The sequence below is a fragment of the Cetorhinus maximus genome, chromosome 24, assembly GCF_964194155.1.
Source record: "Cetorhinus maximus chromosome 24, sCetMax3.hap1.1, whole genome shotgun sequence".
Lineage (NCBI taxonomy): Eukaryota > Metazoa > Chordata > Chondrichthyes > Lamniformes > Cetorhinidae > Cetorhinus > Cetorhinus maximus.
The window spans coordinates 46,568,294-46,595,510 of NC_135902.1; the positions used below are offsets into that span (position 1 = coordinate 46,568,294).

The 27,217-nt window shown below is 44.4% G+C and overlaps 2 protein-coding genes across 3 annotated transcripts in view; one reads left to right on the top strand and one right to left on the bottom strand.

The window, feature by feature from the left end:
• Positions 1-27,217, top strand: part of rptor (regulatory associated protein of MTOR, complex 1) — a 427,059-nt gene that overhangs the window by 58,241 nt on the left and 341,601 nt on the right. The window lies entirely within an intron of this gene.
• nptx1l (neuronal pentraxin 1 like) lies at positions 14,427-20,563 on the bottom strand. 2 transcript variants are annotated; one of them, XM_078571167.1, is made up of 5 exons: positions 20,210-20,563; positions 19,374-19,584; positions 18,070-18,314; positions 17,300-17,479; positions 14,427-15,742 (listed from the first exon to the last, which is right to left on the bottom strand). In XM_078571167.1, exons 1-5 carry the CDS (start codon positions 20,507-20,509, stop codon positions 15,521-15,523), a joined length of 1,158 nt encoding a protein of 385 aa, XP_078427293.1. In that variant the 5' UTR covers positions 20,510-20,563; the 3' UTR covers positions 14,427-15,520. The 2 variants fall into 2 exon arrangements, with proteins under 2 accessions (XP_078427293.1, XP_078427292.1); XM_078571166.1 differs by having other exon boundaries at positions 20,057-20,473.

Below are 27,217 nucleotides of genomic sequence, written 5' to 3' on the forward strand. Positions count from 1 at the left end.
GGGCATAAGTTGGCATGAAGAATATGGGGGCCGTGGGGGATGGGTAAAGGGACATAGGTTAACGTGGAAGGCGTGAGGGGCCATGGGGGAATGGGTGAGGGGGCATGGGTGGGACATGGGGACTCTGTGGAGGCTGGGAGGGTGTGAGGGGTGAGGGTAGGAGGGCTATTTTATGTTTCATTGTTTTATTAAAAATCTCCTGCACAGTGCCGGTGCTCCGAGAGTCGGCCTCTGTAGCTGGCAGCCTCTGCACTCGTTCTAGGATCATCTGCCATGGCTTACCTGCTCCCCGGACTGAAAATCCATCCTTCCGGGCACTTCCTCCCTGGTCAGGTTTGCGGAGCTGGGAATTGTCCCGACTCTGCGCTCCCAGCCTGGGAGCAAAGATTCAGGCCACAGGTGCTGCCTGACATTGCTGGATGCTTCCGGTATTTTTCATTTTTATTCCAGATTTCCAGCGTCTTTAGAATTTTATTTTTGAAGGAAAAGAGGAACCTCAAGGTGATTCCTCCCCCTCCTCACTTGGAACTCAGGATGTAGCCATTCCCATCCTTGTTTTCCAATCACTCTGTGGCCTGGTCCCTCTCTTGCTCTGTAATCTCCTTCAACACTACAACCCTCCAAGATATCTGCGCTCTTCTAATCGGCATCTTGAGCATCCCCGATTTTAATCGCTCCAGCTTGGGCTACCTTCAGTTGCCTAAGCCCTACGCTCTGGAATTCCCTTCCTAAACCTCTCTGCCTCTCCACCCCATTTTCCTCCTTTAAAACGCTTCTTAAAACCTACCTCTTGGACCAAGCTTTTAGTCATCTGACCTAATGTCTGCTTACGCAGCTTGGCATCATAGTTTGTTTTATAATGGGCCTTGGGATATTTTATTTCATTAAAGGCACTATACAAATGTAGGTTATTGTTGTTGTTGATGCTGGGACCAACTACTGTGTCTACTGGAATCAAATAACACAGACTGGGATTAACCCTGTGTACTCTTAGCCTGTATGGTTTGGTGCTACACCTGGTTGGTAGCCCCAGGCATGAGACCATCGGGAAAACCTTGGAACCATCTTAACTGGAAAGTAAAGCTCTATCGGTTCCGGGAGTTCTTTGTAGTCACATTAACTTGTTTGCGTATCGAAGGATCACCCCCTTTTCTTAAGGCAGAGCTTTAGTCCGTGCATTATACATAAGGTCTTATTCCAGTGGATAGGAAGTTGGTCATCCTGTATACTGGGTGTGTCTCCTTCTCCCGGCTCGCCTTTCCAATATGTGCTCCCAGCATGTGGTGCTCTGCATCAAGAGTAACAAATTAAGATGCCTTCAGCAAAGTTAGGGTGTACTTACTTTTGTGTAGCATTTCCTTTTGTTGTAGCTCTTTGAATGACAGATGTAGCATATTGGTGTAAAAATTTACAGGTATCAAAAATAGTCATTATACAACCGGCTTGAAAAATGTTGCAATGCAAATGCACCTGGGCATAGATTAACCAATTACACTACAAAGGAAAACCAAACCTACCAATAATGGCCTATGGGAGATGGAGCATATTAGCCTAATAACTTATCAAGTTTTCACTCCCAATGTATCTGTCTTTTTAAAAATAAACAATATATCCTCAGATTGGTACAGCCTATCATAGGGAATAGCTTAATATGCAGACCATGTACTCTGCAGATTTGAAAATATTTGCCTACAGGATGTAAAGTGAATACTAAAATTGATGGCTTAATGATAGAGAATGACCCACAAAAGCTCTTGGAGAGCCAATATAAATGATAAATATAAAATTCAGGTTACATGACCTTGGATGCCATTAAACCAAGTAAACATATAACCCAATCCTTCTCCTAAAAAGAGATTGTGCACACAAAGCACTCAAATGCACAACACATACACACAGGGACAAAGCTCACCCAGATTGTTTGAAATTTAACATCACATCAACAACTCAGTAGTGTACAAGGCAAGCAGTGATATAAATGGTGTCACAAGCAATGAGTGCCTTAGTGTGCAAATGTCAAGACTGCCGACCATACATTACCTGGGAGCGCGTTGGTTCTCAATTACAGTTGATATCCGTGGCATGTTTATGATAAAAAAAAAATCTACCTGGTAGCATTTCACTCCAGCAAGTAAATAATTATGTTTGAAAACAGATGTCACGACTGGAGTATTTCTGTCCTCTGAGGCCATTCTGCGGAATGCTGTTTAATGTTGTGTCTGTTAGGGCGATGTTAAAAATTGAAAGCATTGGGAATGCAGTAGACATTCCAAATCTGCTGAATACATTTGCTGAGCTATCGTTTTATTTCCAAATAAAGGTGTACAATGGAGATATGAACCTGAATGGGACCAGTGAGGAGGGTGAAATGGCTTTCCTATTCTTCCACTCCTCGTTTGATTGTGGCAGAGTTTGTTTTTTCGAAGAACTTAGAGGGTGTGCTTTGCCGATTTCTGTAAGTGGCCCACGTCTTAGGTGTCAAGGTTGGAGAGAGTTACTCAGGCAGGTTTTCTTAGGTTAAACAAAGGACGAGGTAAGTTTATCGAAACTATTCCCGAGCTAAATATAACATACGGAAAACGCGACACCATTCGTACAGTCACACACATTTGTCTGGGCCCACACACACTCGAGTACAGGTGGCAGAGCAAGAGGATAGGCTTATAAGGGTTTTACAGTCCGTGAAAGAAAAATGGAGTATACTGTTAGCTGTTCCTTGCTTGGTCTCAATGCGGTGACTCAATGTTGTGGCCGTTTAGCTTCGTTGTTCTCCTGGATCAATCATATGGAGCAGATTTTCACATTTTAAAAGATCTCAGTTAGCAGCCGTTTTCTTCTCAGGCTGGTCGCTTTAAAACCAGGCGTGGTAATTCCAGACCGAGAGCGCGAGAGAGAGAAGGCATGCAGCTCCTACAGCCTGTTTCACTACGGAAGTGTCCTTTTCACTTCGTCCTCTCTCCGCATTTTAGGAAGGATGTGAGGGCATTGGAGAGAGTGTGGAGGAGGTTTACGAGAATGGCTCCAGTGATGCGAAACTTCAGTTATGAAGGTAGATCGGAGAAGTTGGGGCTTTTTCCCTGGAGGAAAAAAAAGCTGAGAAGAGATTTGATAGAAGTATTCAAAATCAAGAATGGCTTAGACAGGGTAGATAGGGAGAAACTGTTCCCATTGCAAGAAGGATCGAGAACCAGAGGGCACAGATTTAAGGTAATTGGTAAAAGGAATAAAAGTGACATGAGAAAAAACTTTTACACAGCAAGTGGTTTGGGTCTGGAATGCACTGCCTGAGAGTGTGGAGGCAGGATCAATCGAGGCATTCAAGAAGGAATTAGATGATTATTTGAAAAGAAACAATCTGCAGGATTATGGAGAGAGGGCAGGAGAATGACACTAGACGAAATGCTCATTCAGAGAGCCAGTGCAAACACAGTGGGCTGAATGGCCTCCTACTGCACTGTAATAATTTTGTGATTCCTGCTTGACAGGGCTTCCCATGAAATAGTGTAGTGTATTCCAGAGGGTCTTGATTAGTTCATATTTGCTGCAGTTATTGTTTCAGAACAGGCCATTGAATTTTAATGTCTCATCTCAGAAACATTTGCAAACTTTCAGTGTGATGTGAATAGTCATGAGAGGGGTCTTTCACACTCCCCAGGGAATCTTCATTCCAACTCTGTGGAATGTGAAATTGTGCTTTGTAGCAGCTCAGCCTGTTTGGGCTGTTTCTTTTTTTAAACAAACGAAACTGTCTCTGTCGGGTTCAGTTTAAAATCTAGCCTGTGGGGGAAAAAAAAAAATCAGAAATCACATCTTCAAAAACCACATCCCCGGGACAAACTTCGCCAGCAACAAGAGATGCACCACTTGCAATCTACAAAGTTCTTGGCAATATTCTCAAAGGCAATTGAAGAATAGTCATGATGCCATTTGGGATGTTAATGCATTGTTATCTGGGTTAGTACTCTCATTAATAAATCACGTTTGTAGGAATTAAAATCCATACCGTCTTCATCTCGAACCTCAGGCCTAGTATCGTTGGGTCGTTGCCATTACGAACCATCAAAAGTGCAAAGGTTCTTAGCAGTGCTTTTAGCAAATATCGCTACCCAAATCAAATCTGATAGGATTTTGAAATAAGTAACCTTTTAACTGTTCCAGCAGTATGCCTTGAAAGAGGTTTGACCGCATAATCCAGTTTGAGTTCTGAGGGGATAACACACTTTTGCAGGATTTGTTTTTTTGGCTAAGATTATACACTGAAGCAATGTCTACCCTCAAAGGTGGCCATAGAAGATCACACGGCACTACTCAAAGAATAGAATACAGACCAAAATTTATCTCTCAACGAATATCACCAAAACAGACTACTTGGTCATTGTCACATTACTGTTTGTGGAGTCTTGCTGTATGCAAATTGGCTGTCAGCATTACCTGCATTACAAGTAGTGACTGCAGTTCAAAAAGGTTTTGCATTGGTTGTGAAGAGCTTTGCGACGGTCCTGGGCTATGAAAGGCGCTATACAAAGGCAAATTCTTTCCTTTTTTTTCATCTATTTAATGATGCTTCTCAAAACAGCTTTTGCCTCTTTTTAACTAACAGATGGAAGGTGTTCGGTTGCAGTGGGAGTTCGTGTAAGGGCTGCATTAATTTGCACTTGGTATCAATGTGATTTCCTATTGCAACATTAGCTGAGGTTTTCTCCTGATCCTCCAGTCCTGCTGTGTAGTGTTAATCAATGGGCGGTGGTGAGAATTCAGATGGCGGTCCATTCTATCAGACCTCTGCCCACTTTGGTGGACGCCCCATATCCTGCCTTGACTTCTGACAGTGGACAGGTGGGTGTGTACAAATAAGAGATGACAGGTACATCATGGTGTCATACCTACTGTTCCTTTGTCTCTCTTGTTTAAGAGGAACTGAATCAATCTTTACACATGGAAGATAAAGGAACATAATCTCCTTGCAGAAAGTGATAGGAAGGGCAACATTAAGTGATTTTTAAAAGAAAGTAGTTACATAGAAATTACAGTGCAATTCCTTGCTAACACCTTTAAGGTACTGCCATGGCTAATGCATCAAATATGCATCATCCAGCACCCTTTAAGCAAGAACGGTAATCATTCGTAACTGACTGTAGAGCTGCCCTCTCAGACCAAAGCAACAAGAATTCCAAATGATAAAGAGTTCAGATTTAGGCTATATCAGCCTATGAGAATGTGGGATATAATAAAACATGCCGGTTGTGATATTCTGAGGGAGAAACAAGGAGCAGAGTTAACTCCTTATGCCTCAGCGGTAAACCAGTTAGGAGGTGGAAAAATCAGAGGACATCACATTGACGTAACATACGAGGGCCAGACCACCCTCGGTCTCCAATCTAGGAGCACCAATAAAATAGTGGCTGAGATGGGTGCCAAGTTGGTCTTGACCAGTCTCTACAGAGTGGCTTACAACTGGCCTCAGTCTCTCAAGGACTGGCAGGAAATAAGCAGAATTCTTGGTCCTGACTGCTTTGCAGTGGCACTGGTTGGAAAATGAGCGTGCACCTAAGTCTGGATGTCAGGATCAGTTTGGCTGTGTAGCTTCTAGAGCTGAGTATCCTGCTGACGCTCACTAGGGGCGATTCTATCTCCGTAGGGCACTTTGGAACTATCCATGTTGAAGAGATCCCGCTTATTTGAGGGACAGCAGAGAGTAGAAGGACCACCTCCACAAGGAAGTAGGGAGATAAGTTGTGGAGCTGTGTGTGCAAGGAAATGTTCTCACCTACTTGCTAATTAAAGCTCAAATGTTTATAACCCCAGCAGGGAGGATTGGACATGAGCATACATTATAGGACACACCCATTCTTCAATTCGATTTTAGTCACTGGAACAGAAGGATATATAACAGAGGCCAATCCCTGGTTTACGTCCCTGCTCTTGTACCATCCCATCACCCTAATGCACTTGTGTCAGGCTACAAGAACCCACAACACCACGGGCACCATCTGTTTGGCAGATGAAATACGAGGATCTGCTACAGCCTTTTGAACCCAACCACAGGGAGAGTTTCACGCCCGGTTTGCACTGTGCTACTTCAAATTCACTCTGGCATAACGTGGACATGACAGGCTGAATTGAGGGCATTGCAAAAAGGAGTAAGGATTTAGCAAATGCTGGATTTACTCTGGTGTCAAGAAAAGACTGTAAATGAGTAATAGGCTGCTGGAGGCTTTTTGTGGGAAGAGAGAAGGATAAGTGGGATGAAAGAAGAAGAAGCTGTCACATCCAACCCAAGATTCAAGTCCCAGGAGGAAGGCAAAATATCTCATCATGCTATAAAATAAAGGCCTAGTTTGTCAGTTGCTGGCTTTGAACTAGAACTTAGTGTTGTGTACCATCTACAAGATGCAACTCACCAAGGCTCTTTCAGTAACACCATCCAAACCTCCAACCTTTACCACCTAGAAGGACAAGGGCAGCAGATACATGGGAACACCACCACCTGCAAACTCCCCTCCAAGCCACACACCATCCCGACTTGGAAATATATCGCCGTTCCTTCACTGTCGCTGGGTCAAAATCCTGGAACTCCCTTCCTAACAGCACTGTGGGTGTACCTACACCACATGGACTGCAGTGGTTCAAGGAGGCAGCTCACCACCACCTTCTCAAGGGCAGTTAGGGATAGGCAATAAGTGCTGGCCCAGCCAGCGAAGCCCACATCCCATGAATGAATAAATAATAAAAACACTCAGAGCTCTTAGGTGTTTACTGGAGTTTTATTCTAACAGAACCTTAGTGGCACCTAGTCCAACAGCACTTGATTTGTTAACAAGGAAGCGGTGAAGAAATAGGCATAAAAACAGAAAGTGCTGCAATTATGCAGAGAGTCAGGCAGCATCTATGTGGAAAGGATGGTGGAGTTAGTGTCTTAGACCCATGGCCTTTTGTCAAGCTATTGAGAAATGAATTAACTCTCCCCACCCACACTTCTTCCTCCAGGTATAGTGCTAAGCCATGCAGGACCAAAAGGCTTCACATTCGATCTATATTAAGTTAGCCAATCTCAGCCAGGCATGAGTACAGATGCTATAATTGGCCTCAGTACAGCTGGGTCAGGGAGGAGGGGGGAAAAAAATCAACCAGACTTTGCACTCTGATTCTCGATTCAGTGACCATAGTTGTAGTTTACATGTGTGGATGTCTGGTGAGTACAGGATTGGCCTCAGTACAGTAGCTGACTAAAGCTCACTCTCAAGGTTCAGTTTTACGCCTGGGTGGGCATTTGCATGAAGTGTTGGAGGGCTGCTGCCATCTGCCACATTATATCACAGCAGGAGTTAACTCATTGAAGAAAAGGTAGTAGAAATAAAATCACAGGGGCCGTAGGTATTGGCAGGACATGGGTTCAGCCTGTGAATTTGTACACAGTGAGTTCCCAGTCTTAGTCGCAGAGACATGCCAAAGAGAAACTGTAGCTGTTCTAACTTCTCTGATGAACAGGCCATGAAAGATTTCCAACCGCACTTATGACTGGAGTTGAAGCATACCAGGACTTCAGAAAGAGAAAAATACACTACGATGTATTGAAATAACTAGTCAGGGTGGACTGGATGGTGCAATGTCCAGCTACACTTGGGTTGATTCCTTGATGATGCAGACAGAGAGTGAGTCCTGTGTATTCTGCCCACATTCATTGCCGGATCGGGCAGGGAGTTTGGTGGCACACGCTGCTCCCAATTACCTGAACATAAAGATGTTGCTGATTCTTGGAGGCTGCAATGAGCTTGTGCATTGTCATCATTACAACCCTAAACTGAATGGAAATTAAGTGAAGCTGACCCCACGAGAAACTCTCTGTTTCTTGAGCACTGTTCACCTGTGGAAACCAGCACTTCTCAACTTCCCACCCTGCCTCACTTCAGAGCCCACGTTCATTCCTGCCTCACTTCAGAGCCCACGTTCATTCCTGCCTCACTTCAGAACCCACGTTCATTCATTTGGACCAGTGCGATTTTTGGCGATTTGGATTTTGCTGCATTGTTTGACTTTTTTTTATGATTTTTACATTTTTTTTTGTCGTTTGCTAGTGAATTCTTGCAGCCTAGATTGTCCTTTCTGTACACACCTGTAGGTACTCATTGGGTCCAGTCACCCCTGCAAACCTGAGCACTAACCACACAGGAAGGGCGACTCTCGGAACCCGCCAAAGGCTTTGATCACCTATTTGAGAAAGAAGTCCAGGCAGAGAAGAGAAGAGGCAGGTACACTGGTACTTCAGGCACCTGACACCCACTTAGCAATCAATATCGATTCAAAACTGGGCACACCCATGAGAACATGTCTGATGAAACCTTCCATCACCATCTCAAGTCTCAGCTCCATGAGGGCATTATCCTGTCTACTGGAACCTCACCTCACACCAGGACAGTCCTGTGGGGACTTTGAAAGTCACCACAGCATCAAGCTTTTATGTACCCAGATACTTCCAAGCTGCTGGTGACGTTTGCATCATTAGTCACCATTTGGTTCTCCAGTGTTTCAAGCAGGTTACAAAGACTGTTATTCTCCAGGAGAAACACTTAGGAACATAAAAACATAGGAATTAGGAGCAGGAGTAGCCCATTTGACCTGCTCCACCATTCACTAGGCTGATCTGGTTATGGTCTCAACTCCACTTTCCTGTCTACCCCCCCCCCCCCCCCATAACCCTTGACTCTCAAAAAACCTGTCCAACTTTGCCTTGAATAAATTCAGTGACCCAGCCTCCTCCGCTTTCTGGGGAAGAGAATTCCACAGACTAACAAGCCCCTGAGAGAAACAACAATTCTCCTCATCTCCATCTTAAAAGGGAGACCTCTTATTCTGGTCCTAGTTTCCCCCTCAAGTGGAAACATCCTTCCGGTATCCATCCTGTCAAGTCCCCTCAGGACCTTATATGTTTCATAAGATCGTCTCTGATTCTTCTAACCTCCAACGGGTAGAGGCCCAAACTGTTCAGCCTTTCTTCACAGGATAAGCCCCTCATCCCAGGAATGAGTCTCTGTATTCTACTTTTGTCCATTATTCCACTGGAAGAAGACAAAAATGTGAAAGAGCCAGGTGGCAGACTTGCCTAAAGAGCAAATGGCCCCTAGGTCACCATCCAGGCCCCTATTAACTTCCTTACAGTGTAAGTGATTGCAAAGGCTTTCAATCAAACAGAGTTTAGATACCATTCACATAAACACAATAATACAGGTGTATGTACAGCAGCCACTATGTTTCAGTTTGGCCTCTGTCCACTGTGTGGGCATTGTTTTCAGGAACAGACAATCTGGACTGCTAGTTGGCTGAGGACCATGGCTATAGCTCCAGGAACCCTGAACAGTGAGGAATGTCCATGCTAAGACTGGAAGGAAATACGGTGAGGCCCATACATTCACCGGGATCCTGGTGAAACACACAATTTACCTGTTGAGACAGAATTTGCTGCCTGAACACTTCAGGTGGAAAGAGCTCCAATGACCAGATGTCTCAAGTTACCATATTTACTGTATCCTGCACAGTTTCCTTATCCAGAGAGGGGAATCTTTCAGCCAATGGGTGAAGAATAATGGGAAATGTACCTGGACCAGATTACAATCCTTTATCTGAGGTGATCTCGCTGAATCCTCACCACCCCGCCTCCTCCCCAACCCCCGACTCCCCCCACCGCACCATAATCTTGAAACCATTCTCTTGAGAATTGGTCCTCATATATCTCCAGGACCTGGATTCTAATTTAACTGAGAGGTCCGGTATATGAAAATTCCCTGTCACAGGTATCACCCCCAACCTGTCAATATCCTGTTTCACTAACTTCAAACCATAGTTTGACGTCAATAAACCATGTGCCCTGCTGCTTCCTATTCCTCCCATTTACACAGTTGGTGTATTTTTGGCTAGTCACACTGGTGCAGTAGGGGGTCCTCTTCTGATGTTGAGGCTGAAGGCATGCTTAGGAGGAAGGGTAAATCATGTTGTTTATATTCAGATCAGAGTCAAAGTGGCGATGGATTGTGGATTGTGGATTATCATCGACCTATTTGCATTGAAACCACTGGAGACTCCTTACCCACCCTGTACACCTACAGCTTTCACATACCACTCAATACAATTCCATAACCTACGTCTCATACTTTACAGCTGTGACTACACTTGGAAAGTGCTTCATTGGTTGTAATGCGCTTTGGGACTTCCTGATTTGTGAATCTGCCACTGGATAAATGCAAATCTCTTTTTGAAACCTGACTAACAGTGTTGACAAAGCAGACTAGGCAGGCTAATCAGTAGTTTCACTATTAACGTCTTGGGGGGTTACCATTGACCAGAAACTGAACTGGGCTAACCATATAAATACTATGGCTACAAGAGCAGGTCAGAGGCTAGGAATCGTGCAACGAGTAACTCGCCTCCTGACTCTCCAAAGCCTGTCTACCATCTACAAGGCACAAGTCAGGAGTGTGATGGAATACTCTCCACTTGCCTGGATGAGAGCAGCTCCCACAACACTCAAGAAGCTGGATACCATCCAGGACAAAACAGCCCACTTGATTGGCACCCCGTCCACAAACATTCACTCCCTCCACCACCGACGCACAGTAGCAACATTGTGTACCATCTACAAGATGCACTGCGGGAATTCACCAAGGCTCCTTCGACAGCACCTTCCAAACCCACAACCACTAGCATCCAGAAGGACAAGGGCAGCTGATAAATGGGAACACCACCACCTGCAAGTTCCCCTCCAAATCACTCACCACCCTGACTTGGAAATATATCGCCGTTCCTTCACTGTCGCTGGATCAAATTCCTGGAACTCCCTCCCTAACAACACTGTTGGTGTACCAACGACACAACACGGACTGCAGCGGTTCAAGAAGGCAGCTCACCACCACCTACTCAAGGGCAACTAGGGATGGGCAATAAATGCTGGCCCAGCCAGTGAAGTCCACATCCCGTGAATTAAAAAAAAAACTGCAGTCTCTAAAGCTCGCAAGCAGAACAACGAACTGCAGCAAGATCTGAAACTCTAGATCAGTTCATTATCAGGAGTCACAGTCTTAGCTTTGCTGGCATTTAGAAATTGCCTTGTGTACTGAAATTCAAAGTGCTCCATTCACCAGTTGTCAGTTTAACTGCGGACTGACTGTGTATCAAACGCCAGCTACACATGACCTGAGTGTGCTTGGTATTCAGAATAACTTGAGTTTGGCCTCAAAAAAAAAAGACCTCAATAATGAAGTTGCTGAAATTGGTACCAGGTGATTTCATGATCGGTACTTAGAGAATATTTAATGCCTGGATATATGTTAAAAGACTCCAGCACTATCAAGGAGTTTGAATAATATTGCTGTGAATGCAATGTCTCGGAGCAATTTAGCCTTTATACACGCTCACCCGTATTGTATATTTTACTCCGTTATGATGTCTACCATATCTAAGGCTCTTTGTTCAATGTTCAGCTTTGAGGTTCTGTGCCTTCTATCACCATCACTTTAGTTTCTTTATTAAACACAAAATTTGCAGAGCCTTGTCCAACATGATAGGAAGGAGCGGATTAGCACCAGGCCACGGGTTGTGACGAGAACAATTGACAAGGAAAGCATATCTAATTGACGGATATTCCGATAAGTACCCTGCATGGATCATAAACTACCGTTAAACATTACTCAAATTCAGTTTGGCAAAACAGTAAATTGAAATATATTTCAAAAATATTTCAGTGCAGTAAAATGCTGGATGGAACCTTCACTTGTTTTAAAATATGAGTGTTAGTTCAATTCAAATGTCTGTTTTTAGCAAGAATAAAATACGCTTCCAGATAGATTGTTCACTTAACAGAAATTAATGCAATATATGTGTAACGCAGAAAGCTGCAAGATTTGACTGATGATTGCAATATCCCTCCTATATAGGTCAGCAAAAGAACTTCAACGATTACAGCCTTTAGCTGCAGCACATTAGACACTGAAATGCATAAGGAATCAATTAGATGTTACAATAGTAAAATATTTTTGTGTCCCATTGGAGTGTCTAATTGGACTGCAATTCTCTTTACAAATTGTTTAGCGCTTCAATAAATGCAATTCCTTGCTGATAAAATACCTTTTTCAGAGGGAAGCACTCAGTGGATTTTGGAGATTAAGAACTAAAATCATTGTGTCTTTTTGATGAGTGAGCGTTCACAAATTCTGTAATTGCGATCGGATAGATTTATAATGATAAATGCAAAATAATGCAACAGGAAAGGATTCTGGAAACCAGTTGCTAATGTTTTATTAATATTGTCCTTACGTTTCTCTTTTAACTAAGAGGAGTCAAAAATGTTTTCTAACTCTTTGCACAAGAATGCAGTAAGGAGAATATTTTGCTTTGTCTATCTTAATCACAGAATAGTGGAATAGCACAACACAGAAGGAGGTCTTCTGGCCCATTCAGCCTGCACACGCTCTCTCGTAGAGCAACCCAGTTGGTCGCACTCCTTCAATTTTTTCCCCATATCCCAGTTTCTCTAGTCTATCCACATAACTGTAGTCCCTCGTCCCTGGAACCATTCTAATAAATTTCCCCTGTATCCCTTTTCAAAGCCTTCATGTCCTTTCTGAAATGCGGTGCCCAGAATTGGGGACACTACTCCAGCTGCAGTCAAATTGGTGTGATATTTTTGGTTTGGCAAAACTTCTTGGACTTTTGTATTCTATTCCTTTATTAATAAAGCCCATGATTCCATATGCTTTATTAACTGTTTTGTTCATCTGTCCTGCCACATTCAAAGATCGGTGCACAAACACCCCCAGGTCTCTTCCCTCTTGCACGCCTTCACAATTGTACAATTTAGCTTCATTATCTCTCCTCATTCTGCCTACCAAAGTGACCCGCCTCACATGTTTTCGGCATCCATTTTCATCTGCCACGTGTCCAACCATTTCACCATCCTTTCTATATCTTCTTCGGGTCTATTTCCATCTTCATCACTGCTTACACTTTCCATGTTATCTGCAGATCTCTAAAATGTGCCCCTGTACCCTCCCCCCCCCGGATCCAGTCCAGATTATTAACGAACATCAAAAATGGCAATGGTCCTAGTATTGGACCTTTTGGAATTAATGGAGAATTTTGAACTTAATTTAGAATATACATATATACAAATATATGAATTAGGAGCAGGAGAAGGTCATTCAGCCCCTTGATCCTACTCCACCATTCAATAGGATCGTGGCTGTTCTGATTGTGGTCTCAACTCCACATTCGCCTATCTCTGATAACCTTTGACTCCCTTGTTAGTCTATGATCTATCTACCTCTGCCTTAAAATTATTCAATGACCCTGCCTCCACCGCTCTCTGGGGGAGAGAGAGTTCCACAGACTAACGGCCCTCTGAGATAAAAAAAAATTCTTTTCATCTTTGTCTTAAATGGGAGACCCTTCATTTTTAAACCATGTCTCCTAGTTCTAGTCTCTCCCACAAGGGGAGATATCCTTTCAGTATCCACTCTGTCAAGTCCCCTCAGGATCTTATATGTTTCAATATAAAAAAACTAAGGGACTGGTTGGTACTTAGTGGCTGATGGCCCGGCCAACCATCTGGGATCACATGATCACTTCTCGCTCTGGCCACTAGGTGGAGCATCTTGTTGGGAATGCAGTAGTTTCACTTGCACCAATTAATGTGATAAAGCTTCTAATCAATAAGCAATTAGTGCTTTTTTTCTCCCCCTGGACTTGTTTTGTATACCTCAGCAGCCAAATAATATCTGCAGTTTAGTGATTGAGACAGGTTAAAAGACAAAACTCATTTTGAGATGTGACAAAATAGAGATTAAACCTTTTCAGCACACAGACTGGACGTAGAGTTTCCTCATCATAATTCCTCTCACTGCAAAGAGTCTGGGTTTATTCCCTGGGAGTCATCAGGCTAAGTTCAATGATCCTCTGTTCTCCATGGTTAACATAGAAGGCGTGTCTGTTTATATATGCAGGGCTGGTGGTCTGAAGTCATGTGTTATTAGAACAACTCGCCCCTGAGTTTTGTCATTAAGCGCGCCTTTTCCTTGCTGTACGAGCTTGTTTTGGGGGTATCCTTTTCCTGCCAAGACTCAGCATTTTTCAATCTGCAACCTGTTCTTCACCCCGTTCGCATGCTCAGGACGGGAAGCGGAACACTAGGGGGTTCTTGTCGCCTGTACTGTGCACTTTAACATTGCTCGCAAACAATTGGCCACTTCTCCAGCTTCCTGTAAAGTGTGAACACTGGACAGTACAAATCGCGCGAATTGTTAGGCGTGGGAGGTGATGCAAGTTGATCTAAACTATGGTTCAATGTGGCTGGCATACTTATACTCTAGCAGCACGCAAGCATCACTCCAAACTTTGCGGATAGTTCATTTTGTCACAGAATAAAAAAAACGACCGTGATTGATGCCAGTGATCTTTCTTATTCTTTATTGTGTAAAAATAAAATTGACAGTACATGTCACATTTGCATTAAATGAAAAAGCATTAATGACATAAAAACATAGCGCTTTTTTTTAAAGAAATGGTCGTATAATGTAGTGTCTAATCGTTACACTGTTCAGAAACGAGATTTACTTAAGAGTATGGGGGTCTGGAGTCCGAATATTTACAACTTTGGTTTGAATGTGACGGTCTATGGTACATACAACTTCCTCATATTGTACAATATATACATTTATAAATACTTTATCTTACTTGCAAAGAACCAATGACTGGCAAAAAAAAAACCAATATTTTATATCATCTAAATAATTTTGGGGAAAGTCCTCACTCAGGCATCAAATTCAATAAAAATGTTTGGAACGTTTGCAAAATTTCCTTTAGAAAAAATAATCCTTTTCACTAGAGGGCGCAACGTTACATTTATTTTCTCTCCCGTTGGATGAACTGCCGGTCAGAATGGAATAGAAAATAAACACACACAATATAAGTCGCCATGCCTTAAGCCTGTGATGTGATACGATGGACCGTGTTTAAAAAAAAAAGCACCCACATTATTCTACACCTTCAGTTTAACAATATGTGTGTTCAGCATTTTTAGCCGTACCTTCGTTAGTACTTGAGTGTATTTTGCAGTTGAGCCATACGTAATCATAGCAATTTTATTTTTAACAAGACATGTTCCTACAACGCAATTATCTCAAATAATGAGTTTTTTTTTTAAAATATGCAAACGAGAAAAAAAAAACTACTTGTTGCATTTTGCATCTGCCAAAGGCACTCAGGCTAATTGGCATCAAGTAAACACGCCATCAGACACTTAAAGCACATGGGCTTTCCCTAGGTACTGTTGGCTGTCAGTTGAAGGTCGAGAAGAGAATTCTTTGATGCTCCCTCTATATTACGCCTGAGAAGTATGATCCAGTTGTCATGACAAGATATTTTTACGAACACAAGTAACTTTTTTTTTTGCACAAAATTCTTTTAAGTTTTATTCCTGAAAAAAGAAATTTGATTTTGGAGCCGTAAAAGATACTGTAGAGTCCCCTTCCAATGATTAATTGACCTGGCGGCACGCTTCAAATGTCCACTTGGTGGCGCCACCATAGATGTCGACGTTGGCTTCAGTCCATGCAATGACATTGCCCACCAGGGTCTTGGCGCTGCAATTTGCCAGGCTGTAGATTTCTCCTGGAGTTAGGACTCTATCCCACATGTGAAAGTGGGACATCTCACCCACAAAGGCCTGTGTGGCATCAAACCCACCACCTAATGTATCCTAATTCAGAAGGAGGGAAAACAACAATTTCAGTAACTGGAATGTTGTCCCTTGTCTATTCATGTGTGTGTAGTGCGTCTCTCCCTCTCTGGCCCTGAGAAAGCTAAAACCAGGCAGACAGGAATGGCCCCGGATGACAGGTTTTGCTGATTTCCCTTCCTTGCTGTGTGCCTGACCACCTCCCCCACCCCCACAGTCCACACCTCTCCGCAGTACACTGTGTGCTGGGCACAAAAAGTGTCTTGCACCTCCCTGTCACTAATATGGTGCAGTGAACTAGTTATTGAGATCCTAATGTTCATATGTAATTCCCAACATTAGATAGTTTATAATCAATCCCAATCGCTGTAAGAGATGAGCCCTTTGTGCCACAATGTCGGGAAGATGATCAACATCACTGGAGGTCCTGGTTCATGCTTCGGGGGCAAGGATTCGATTGTCACAACAGCATCTACTGGAATTTGAATTCAATTGATTATTTTTTTTAAAATCTGGAATTGAAAGCTAGTCTCAGTAATGGTGCTATTAAACTTGTTGTAAAAACCCAACTGGTTCACAATTGTCCTTGAGGGAAGTAAATCTGCCATCCTTACCTGGTCTAGACTCTTTAACTCTGAAATAGCCTAGCAAGCCCACCCAGTTCAAAGGCAATTAGGGTTGGGCAATAAATGCTGGCCTTGCCAGTGTGACCCACATCCCATGAAAGATTAACAAAAAATCCATTCATCTCCTAAGCAAGCAACATACAAATAACAGCTGTGCTTATTATTTATTTCACTGTGGAATATGACAATAGACCAGGTACGTGTCTACACAGCACAATGCCCCTTTTTCCACTACTGTAACGTGGGGGTCGGGGGGAGAAGGGGGAGAGGAATTCTATACACAAGTATCTGGGCAGGATTTAAAGGTTGCTGTCAAAGAGGGGGTAGAAGAGTTTTCTAAACTTAAAAAGGGCTCAAACTGCTTGGGTTTATTAGTGTAATTGGCACCCAGCTCTCCACACCTTTCAGACACACTTTGAAAAAAAAAATCATCTCCGTTAATTAATCTTATTGAAATGTGACATTGCAAGAATTGCAGGCATACCACCAGGTCCAGAATTTACATCCATTTTACTGGCCCGACACATAATACGTGGGGAATGAACAGACACATGACGAGCTGTGTGATCCCGGCAGTTGGATCTATGGCCCAATTGGAGCGTTCTAACCTGTTAATCTCCCCTCCTGAGTGAACAGGCCAGTGTGGTGCAGAGTTAACCACCCACTGTTCCCAGGCATCCCTCCCATGGGCTCAGCGTAGTGTGTTTGATTGATTTATGTTTGCCAGTGTACCCCTTTGCAGCTTGTTAGTGTTTGTTTTTGCTTTTAATGGCGCTAACTGCCCTCTGCCATTGGATTAATATTGAAGTTGAAAGGTGAGTTGGGACAATTTGTAATAGGATCAGACCACAGTGCAAGATATCCAGCTGGATGGTCACTCCACTTAATTGTCTTTAGTCCAATGTCTAATTGCATCTTTCTCACGCTGTTATTTTACCTGGGGGACAATTACCTGTTCTTGGCCCAAAACCATGATTCCACCAGGTTTAATGGGATGCCACGGTGCTAGATTTTCACCTTCACCCCTCTTCAGTCCATCCTGATAGGCCTCCCAGACGCCATCTCTTGTAGACCAAGTAACAGCAATGTGATGCCATTTCCCATCATTAATGACGAAGGGGAGTTTGGCCACCTGTGAAAAATGAATTGTTAATATGTTAACGTGCTGATCCTCCATATCTACTTATAATCGCTGCTGTAATTGGAAAACGCCCCCATAGAGTGAAGATTAAAGTGGAGCATCAGTAAATTTACGGGCGATGTCTCCTTAAACCCAGCCCACGTCTCCTTAAACCACAGATTCGTCCCAAGTGAAGTCCGGCATGTCTGTGGCGCTAACTACATCAGATTGGTTAGCAAGCGCCTTTTCCTGCAGGGGCCCAGGTAGAGGTATACGTTGGCAGGTGTCCCATTTAAGAAAACGTTACCCATGAAGATTAGGGTCAGTGTACATAAAGCAGCCAGTGTTAATTCTACCCGAATGACGCTGCATCAAATATTACAGAGCTTCAGCCGAGTGTTTTGGGCGCACAATTGAATCAGGATCACGACTTTTTAAAATTCGGATCAGCCAGGATGCCATGGAGTGGCAGGGCAGCCTCGAGGGGACGAATGGCCTCCCCCCCCCCTCTTTCTCTGGTTTGTCGGCGAAGAGCTAAACACCTCCACTGAAAGGGACATGACACACCTTGGCTCCGGGCTCCGGGCTCCGGGCTCCTTTACCTTGTCGTTGATGAGAATCTCCATCGGGTTATTCCCCCACTCAATGAGAACCAGCTCGTTAGCCTGGCCCGGGACAGCATAGGAGAAGGGGGTCCCCACCCCGGGGGAGGCGTTGGACTTAAGCCACATACAGATAGTCATGGCATACATCTCGGGCAGGCTATTCTTCACCTTGGCGTACATGTAGTTGGTCCTTAAAGGAAAGGTTATCTGGAATTTATCTGTAGGTCTGGAATTCCTTTGTCCTGAAAATGCAAAGAAGGAATGCAAAGAGAGAGAGCCAATAAGGAACGGCGGTGATGGGCACCTTTTTTAGACAGGGGGTCACCTTCCTGGTAGGTAAGTAATAGAACCCTTTGTGAAAATGGTACACCTAAAGCAACCCGGTGCCTGACTGCCTGCGGTGGTGAAGTACCGTGTGTTTTGTGTGCTTCCCGTGCATTTGTTCCAATGCTGAATCACGCTCCTTTCTTGTATAACCGCCACACCAGATTAATTCCCCATCAAAGAAGCATCCCGCAGTATAATCCCAGTCATGTGAGCGGCGACCTGGGACATCTTTCCATTGCTATCTGGTAGGAGACCGCTGCGCCATCCATATTGCAGCAGCAACTGGAGGGGGGTGGAGGGGAGGGGAGGGAGGGAGGGGGCGGTCTCTACACTCGGCCATCCGGATGAAGTTTTGTCAAACAGATTGCTTCAGTGTGTGCGGGAACAGTGCCGTAATGCGCCTTCTCTTCAGCTGCTGCTATCGGAGCAGCCGAGTGCGGCCAGCCGGCTAAATATAGGCTCTGTCATTGGCGAGAAGAGCTTATAGAGAGGGGAGGTGGGGGGTGGGGGGTGCTTGACCGAATTACTGCCAGGCCATTGCCCCCCCCCTCCTGAGCTGGGTGTTGTATTCACCACTCTTTAATCTTTATCAGACTAAGCTGCATTCTATCGGACTAACAGGAACCATTCAATATTAATGTGCAGCATTAGGACATCACTCATTGGTCACAATACTTTGCCATATCCCTACAGTTCGCTCTAAAAGTCGGCTCCCCCACCCACCCCAAGCCCCTCCATTAACCAGAAATCCCGATTTTCGGATCACCACTCAACGCCCGGACCCCCAGCCGAAAGCCCAGCAGATCTGGAAGTCCTATAAAATAGTCCAAATTCTACAATGTGACATTAAACACCTAGACTCGATGTAACGCATTACTCGTTGCAAAGGTGCAACTTCACGAGTTGTAGCTCTGAGCTCTTTTAAGTCCCGAGTCTCCGTCTCAACAACCCCCCCCCCACCACCACCCTCTTACCTTTTTCCAAATCACTGATCCTTTGGTGGAGGGAGTTCAGAGCATTCTCGATCTTGCCTCTGTTTTCCGTCGAGTCGTTCCTCACCGCGGTTTTGGTCTCCTCCAAACTGTTGACTCTGGACAGGACCTGCTTTTCCAGATCTTCAATCTTGTTCTGCAGAAGATCTTTCAAGCTATTTGTCTGCACGGAGACATTGCCTCTGTTGTATTGCTGTTGTCCGCGCCGAGGACACACACACACACATACACACACACACACAGAGGAGTTAAGACGCAGGTTACAGAGGCTTAACGCGAACACACTGCATTACGAGTATTGCACTGACCCCGCACTAACAAAACAGCCCAGGCAGCCCGAATGGGACAGCCTGGTTTCTAAAAAAAAAACGCCATCTATTTCTAATCTTACTCATGTAAACATGAGGGGCTTTATATAAAAAAAATCAAAGGACTGGGTAACTGCCGCTTCATATAAATCAGATCGAACTTTCATTACCTGGAACTTGGACAAACATTTTGCAGGGATTTTTTTTTTGTTTAAAAGTCGTATCCATTTGATCAGGGCTCTCTCAAATCGATTCCAATCGGTCATCGCATGAATGTCCGATTGGGTCGTCTGCATTTTTTTTCCCTTCTAATCTAGTTTGACGACATTTAGAAGTTTAATTTCTACTTATATTTACCTCTAAATTCTCCAGGCGTGTTTTGAGTGATTGTAAAGTTTGTCCAAATTGACTTAATGTATCCGCTTGAGCTAGAGAGAGATCTCCCAGGGTATTTCTACTGTTCCCTGACTGCTCGCTGTGGAGACCCTGTTCGGGTTTGTGTTCACTCACCGAGGGCTCTGACATACTCTGACTCTCGCATCTGCTAAGTTTGGCGGTGAGTTCCCTGATGGTCTCCTTCTGGTTCATGATGGTTTCCTTCTGTTGCAGTATGGTCTCCCGGAGCTGGAGTATGGTCCCCTTGATGTTGTCCACCGGGCCGCTGTTCTGCATCGGGGCAGAGCACATGGGGTCCATGTCCAGGGGGATGGAGGTGCAGATGAATCGGGTCTGGGCGAAGTCCTGGGCCGCGGCTTCAGCCAGGAGGCAGGAGAGGGCGAAGAAGAGCCTGCACCAGGCTGGGAGGGACATGGTTCGGGAACGGAGGCGGGTTTCAGCACCAAGGAGCTATCCACGGCAACTGAGGCGGTGCACAGCGCGCTGGCATCATTTATACAGCCTCACATGGACACGTCAGGCATGGGTGGAATTCCAGTTTAATTGCTCCCATTTTTTTTTTTGCCTTGTGAGCACGTCACAGAGAACAGACATTAAACATCCCCAAGTATCTTGACTTGAGGTCCCAGTGGAGGGAGGGAGGGGAGAGGGGGTGGGATCCATATAGGCACATCTTCAGAAAAAGTAACGGCTATCCCCCAGCACTTGAAATATTTATCTAGGTTTTACAAGTCTTCGTTTGGCGATGGGCTTCGAAGTTTCTTCACCCCCCGCACCCCCCAACCTCAAACCACCAGCAAATGCGTCAAGATTACAGTTTTACGTCAATACTTAAGAAGGAAGCTGTTGCATTTTTTTTTTCAAATACCCCCACGTATTTTAATATTACAGTTTCATTGGCGGGATTGAGTAAGATGCCAGGAGATTGAAGGAGTTAGTTGCAATCGCTTTTCAAAATCGTGCAGATTCAAACTCTTCCCCCCCCCCCCCGCCCCCCTCCACCTCCACCTCCCTCACTGCGACTACAGGGAGGCGGTCAGGAGCCTCTCACTCTGCTACTTGTTCTGAGAGATGATTCGCATCTCTCTCCCATGTACAGTGTAAAACAAAAAATCTTCCCTCAAAGGTGCAGCTTCGATTTGAGTGTCGTTCGATTCATGGTTGTAAAAAAAAAAATAATCCCGAGGTCAGAATTTTTTTTTAAAAAAAAGTGAAATCGACATAAGGGTTGATTTGGGATAAACTACAGTTTCTTCAATCAATTTTTTTTTAAAAAAAGGGAAACTTAGAGCTTCGTTGACTATTCATTGTGGTTTAGCAATAAATGTCTGGGAAAATTAAGTCATTCGGATATCAAATGTCCAATAGTTTAAATTATTTATACTAAAGTGGTGAGATTGAGTCATTGGATATGTGACAATTTCCATTCATGTCGCTATTCCACCTCCCCCCCCCAAAAATCCTGGGGAGGATTCCCGCCCCATTCCCTGACAGTTAGAACTGGCAAAAGGCGACGCAAATTGCGACTAATGGACTTAGGGCTCTCTCCTTTCCAGTATTAATGGAGGTGTGTCCTTTGGTGTTGTCATTTCCCCTTCTTGCCTCATGAATATTTAGAACAGCGACTCAAGACTGTCAGGAGAAATTGTCACGCGCCTTCTGGCTGACCCTGGTTGTTTCCCGTAACAACACACATATATACACACACATACACATGTACACACAGAAAACACACGCACACATACACACACATATACACAAAAACACACACACGTACACACACAAAACACACATACACAAAAACACACAAAACACACATGTACACACACAAAACACAAGCACGCAAATACACAAAACACACATAAAACATACAAAATACATACACACACACACACACATCTGTCCGCACAAATCTTCAATGGCAAAATGCTGGCGATGCCACTTCATGCTGTGGTCACTACTCTTCTCAAAGTGACCAATTCAAGTTTACAGGTTTACAGAGGAACAGTTGTCTCCCTCAGTTCTCCCCTCATCCCCCACCCCCAACTACCCCACAGCCCTTCTCCCAAGACGGGACATCTTTGAGTAAATCTGAGAGATCAGCACAACTCGGTCTAAAACTGAAACAGGAATTTTAATTTTTCAGTCAACCAAGAGTGGCCATGGATGCCACATTTGGTGTTAGCACTTTGGAAAGTGTAACTCCCTAGAATTGTGTGCCAACAAGAGCAACTAAAACATTACTGGCTGCCACCACATGGTTGGTAAGCAAGATCCAAGCAACATCTTAAAGTGCCATGTGTTGGGCAAGCCAGTTCTGGAAGAGTTGGTGGTGTTTTGATAGGGATGAATGGTTCTGTGGCAGGGCCCAATGATCAGTGCCCAAGTTAGTGGGCGATTGTACCATGAGCCAAGCCGCAGGCACCGATTGGAGTCTATGACATCCCATATCCCAGTCACAATTGATCCATTTGAAGGCAAACTCTGTAAAACCCTATTGGAAACATCGTGAGAGTACATAAATGGCAATGCTTCTGCTAACTTGACTAATTCATTGATATAAAATGAGAGGGTTATGGGGTATGATTAAAATTAGGAAATTTCTTCATTAACATCTGGAGAAATGGGATTGTGGTCGCTCATTATGTGTTTTATCAACATGATTTATTCAGGCGTGTATCTTTTGACTAGGTGATAATGTAATGAACTGTGTAGAAATTTGTACATTAGCACCTTGGGGAATTCTACATGATAACAATACAGTGGTAACACATCTTGTTCAGCATCGCCCCGGCCCCGGGTATACTCACATGTTTCATTGTCTATATCCGCTCACTTGTTGCATTTAGCCTTTTGCTGGAGACCTCGACCCAGTAAACAGGTAAAAGTAAAGCCCCAGGTGTGCACATGGTGACCAGGTAGAGTGTCACCTGCAGCGTGGAAGTGCTGCTCAGTCAGTGTCCTGTATCAATTGACCTTTCACGGGGAAATTTCACCTCACGGTGACTCTGTAGCATTCCCCTTTCCACTGCCCGCAACAGTTACCACACCTTCAAGGTTAACTACAGGGGTCTGATCTACCTCTTCCCTGGCTTGGCATTCCAAACACGTCCTTCTTCCATTTTCGTGTGTGCGAAAGTTTCAAGTCACTGAGCAGCATGGAAAGTGGGCCATCCTCTTGGAAGATGTGACGTGGACATTATCGAACATTGATGGATCTTTTGGAAAAGTTTCACCGAATGAAAAAAATCTGAGACCTATTTGTATGAGTGATGATTCATTGTGTGCCATTATTAATATTAAAAGTTCTCTCTCACCAGCAAGCTGTTTCCAATGTAGGAGCAGCTTTCGCAAAACCTCCACGAAAATCCTGAAAGTCCTTGGCTGGCCCCAAAGGCGTGCTTTTGAGACACAGAGCTGCCTCAGGGAGCTAAAGATTTAAAACATTAAAAATAAAGAATTTTAAAATGTTAGAAAAGCATGTCCTGTCATGTGACTCTGTCTCACATGAGCAGGGACATGTTATGAATGAGATTTAAACATTTTTATTTATTTTCATTTGTTTTTGGAAACCTCATCCTGCCCGTGGATGTGGCTTCCTAAAAAATCCAAAGGCCGCTTGGCCTTTTCGCCTGCCCGCCAACCGTAAGGTTGGACAGGCAGCGGAAAATGGAACTAAATTATTACTTTAATGGCCTTAATAGGCCTGTTGATTGTCGGCGCGCGTGCTGCCAACTCCCACCTGTGCCCGCCCAGTGTCATCGCGCGACATTTTATACTCATTAGGGTTGGGTGCGCACCCGCCTGACAAGCGAAAAATTCTGGCCCATGTATTTTTTTAAAAAAAAAGATGAGGTGCCCTAATGACTGAACGGGTGAAATCTGCCCCCTGGGGCTGAGCTTTGAGTTTGGCGGGCGGGTGTGGTCGGTGGGCCCGGGAGCAGCCGGGGAACGGACCTCCAACCACGATCGGCCCCTGACCACAATTTCACACTGGCTGGTCAATTAACGGCTAGCCAGCGTGAGAGGGGCACTGAAAGGCCCAGCGCTGCCAGGGTTTGGGGGGGGTGGTGGCGGAAGGAGGGTGGGCACTGAAGTCAGCGCAAGCGCAGCGGGGAGCGCCGAGTGAAAGCCCCCTGAAGGCAGAGAGCTGCCTCAGGGAGCTGAAGAATCTAAAGACAAAAATTAAAGATTTTAAAAACCAGGAAAAAAAACGCCCACACATCAGAATCAGTCACCGGAACATATACATGATGAAAATTCTGTCCAGGCATTTCTTTTTAAATTTCATAACGGAAACCTCATGGATGAGGTGGTTTCCTGAAAAATGCAAAGGCAGCCTGGCCTGGATTCGCTCGCCCGCCAACCGTGACGTTGGACAGGAAATGAAAAATCCCAGTTAATTACTACTTTACTGGCCTTAATAGGCCTCCTAATTGTCGGCGGGTGCGCGCCAGAGTCGGAAGCGCGCTCGCCAAACGAAAAATTGTGCGAGTGCGCGATGATGTCGGGGCGCTCGCCTGACGTCATCACGCGCTACTTCACACTCGAACAGGTCGGGTCCGTGTCCGCATGCCAAGCGAAAAATTCTGGGCCTGCTGTACTGTGGAACTATTCAGGTTTGGAAGGTCCCAGCTTCTCATCCTCCTGTCATCTCCACCCTGTATTAGAGAGGGAGAAAATCTACCAAGATCCTCCTGAGCCAACAGAGAGCCTGCCCTTTCAGTCATATCCCAGCACGAGATGGGATTAGAATGTACCTCCGGAGTGAAAATTGGAAAATGTCAACATACATTTAATAGACGATGAAGAATGTGTTATAAGGAATTCAGATGTTTGGATGAACTGCCTATGTTTCACTTATGTACTTTATGAATTGACACACTACCTCTCTTCAAGAAGCATCATGAGGTCTGAATGGCAGACAGGACCTCTAAAAGTGCAGCATTTAGGAATGCACTGGGGTGCCAGCTTGATTCATACACTCAAGACCTGGCAGAGAACATGAGCTCAAATCAGTCACAAATAAAAACGTTGCCAACTGGGTTAATCATGGGTTCCGATGAATTATACACACCTGAGATGTTGTAACTATTTTGCTTCCTTCACAAATACTGACTGACCTGCTGTATTGTCAATATTTCATTGTTCCAACCATCGAAAGCTCAGTTGCATTGGGCCAACGGAGAATTCTCAAAGTCCATTCTGCAGTCACGGATTATTGATATTCTATTTGTGCATTGGGTTCAACAATAAAACTCTCAGCTCTGAGTCAGAAGGTCAGGAGGTTAAGCTGCACTTCCAGACATGAGTGGATGATGGAGGCTGACGTGTCAGTGCAGTACTGATGGAGTGCTGCATTGCACTGTTAGAGACCCCCTCATTCACATGAGACATGTCTAGGGTTACCAGCCCTCCAGGATTGGCCTGGAGATTCCAGGAATTGAAGATCAATCTCTTGGACACTGCTGTGTGCAACCCTGGAGAAAAATCATTGGGCCATCAAAAAAGATAGTTTTTAAAAAAAACTTCCTTTGAACATTTCGCTTTACCAAATGTAGAAATATTGAAAATGGGGAAAAAAAGCTGTTTGGCTGACAGTCAAGAATCATCCAATTGGTTAATGTGTCTCTTTGCTTTCCAATTGGTGTAGGAAGGCAGTACATCACAAGGATGGATGTGTTGGCTGATTAAGGGCTGGAGTGTGTGGGCAAGTCATGTGATAAAACCTCCAGGAATACATTCAATCACTGTTGGCAACGCTAGACTTGTCTGCCATTTCATTTGCATTTAAAAGAGTAACTACACTTCACAAGAGTCTGTTGAGACTTTTGAGACATGCTGAGTTATGAAAGATGTTACAGAAGTGCAACTTTGTTAGCTCTTTCTATTTCTTTTTTTTAATCTTTCTTTCTGCTAATGCGATCAAAATGCATGGATGGTAGAAGTCTGAGGGTAAACCTTTTGGGCCAATGAAAGGCAGATCATAAACATCCATTGCACACAAGGACTACTGCCCACAATCACAGTGTCGTGACCACCCTTGTATTAGCCATTCCCTCCAACAGCATTCTGCTGGAACTTTAGCATCTTGTTTTTCCCTTAAATAAGTAGCACACAGGCCTTATTCCCCACTCTCAATTGGTTTTCTATCAAATGCTTTTTAACAGTTTTTAATAAGGAATTTCAGTTTTGGAGGTGATTGTTAAGAAAAACATTTTAGCTTTGGAACAAGACTCTGGCTAGTAATAAGAATGACCAGTCTTGCTCACTAATTTACACACACCTACTTTTTTGCTACAGGATAGTCAGGAGAGGCATTAATAGCCATGCTTGAGGAACCGTGTCGAAACTCTGCATTTGATCACTCCACATTACAGCTGCAAGAGTTCAAATATACCGCACCACTGTTCCTCCACCAGCAGGTTTCTGCCAAAGGAAGAATGTGCAGAGCTATGGGAGAAGGTGGGGGAATGGCACTATAGGTGAAGTGCTCCTTTAGAGCCAGCACAGACACGTTGGGCCAAATGGCCTCCTGCTGTGCTGTAACCAACCATTCTCTGAGGTTTTCAAAATGTTTTCCTTCAGCTCAGAGGCCTTGAGAGACAAAGAGAAAAACAGTGGCAACTTTTTGACCTGTATCTCTGCACAAAACCATATGGGGATTTTTCTAAAAAGATTTTGTGTTTCTTCCGATTTGCTTTGCTCCTACCCTGAAGACAGTGACTCATGCTGGAATATGGTTCCACAGCTGTTGGCAGCTCTCTGTTTTATCTCCACTGTGGAGGTTGGCAGGCTGTTTAACTACAGGAGGAGGAATTAAAGCTGAACGCATCTCCATCCTTGGCCAACGCGCACACAAACCTGCCAGCAGGGGTTAAAGGATAGAGCTCAGATACTGGTGCTCTGGTTGATTTTCCCTCTTTCGATCTCATGGACACTTGAGGTCAACTGCAGTCCCTGCCTAAGATCACCTAACTCAGTGCAGATCAATGATTGAACTTAAGGGTGTTCTGGTCCACACAATTCAGCACCACACCACCTGCTCTTTTTAATTATTCATGCCATGTGATCATCACTGGCAAGGTCAACATTCATTGCCCATTGGCTTTAGAGGGTCAA

What these genes read in the sequence shown, in the direction of transcription:
- nptx1l (XM_078571166.1), bottom strand. Translation starts at nt 20,395, where the DNA reads ATGGACCCCATGTGCTCTGCCCCGATGCAGAACAGCGGCCCGGTGGAC. An exon ending in CACGCCTGGAGAATTTAGAG is followed by an intron (nt 19,585 to 20,056) that starts GTAAATATAAGT and finishes CGCGGACAACAG; the next exon opens with CAATACAACAGAGGCAATGT. An exon ending in TGGTTTTGGGCCAAGAACAG is followed by an intron (nt 15,743 to 17,299) that starts GTAATTGTCCCC and finishes CTTCTGAATTAG; the next exon opens with GATACATTAGGTGGTGGGTT.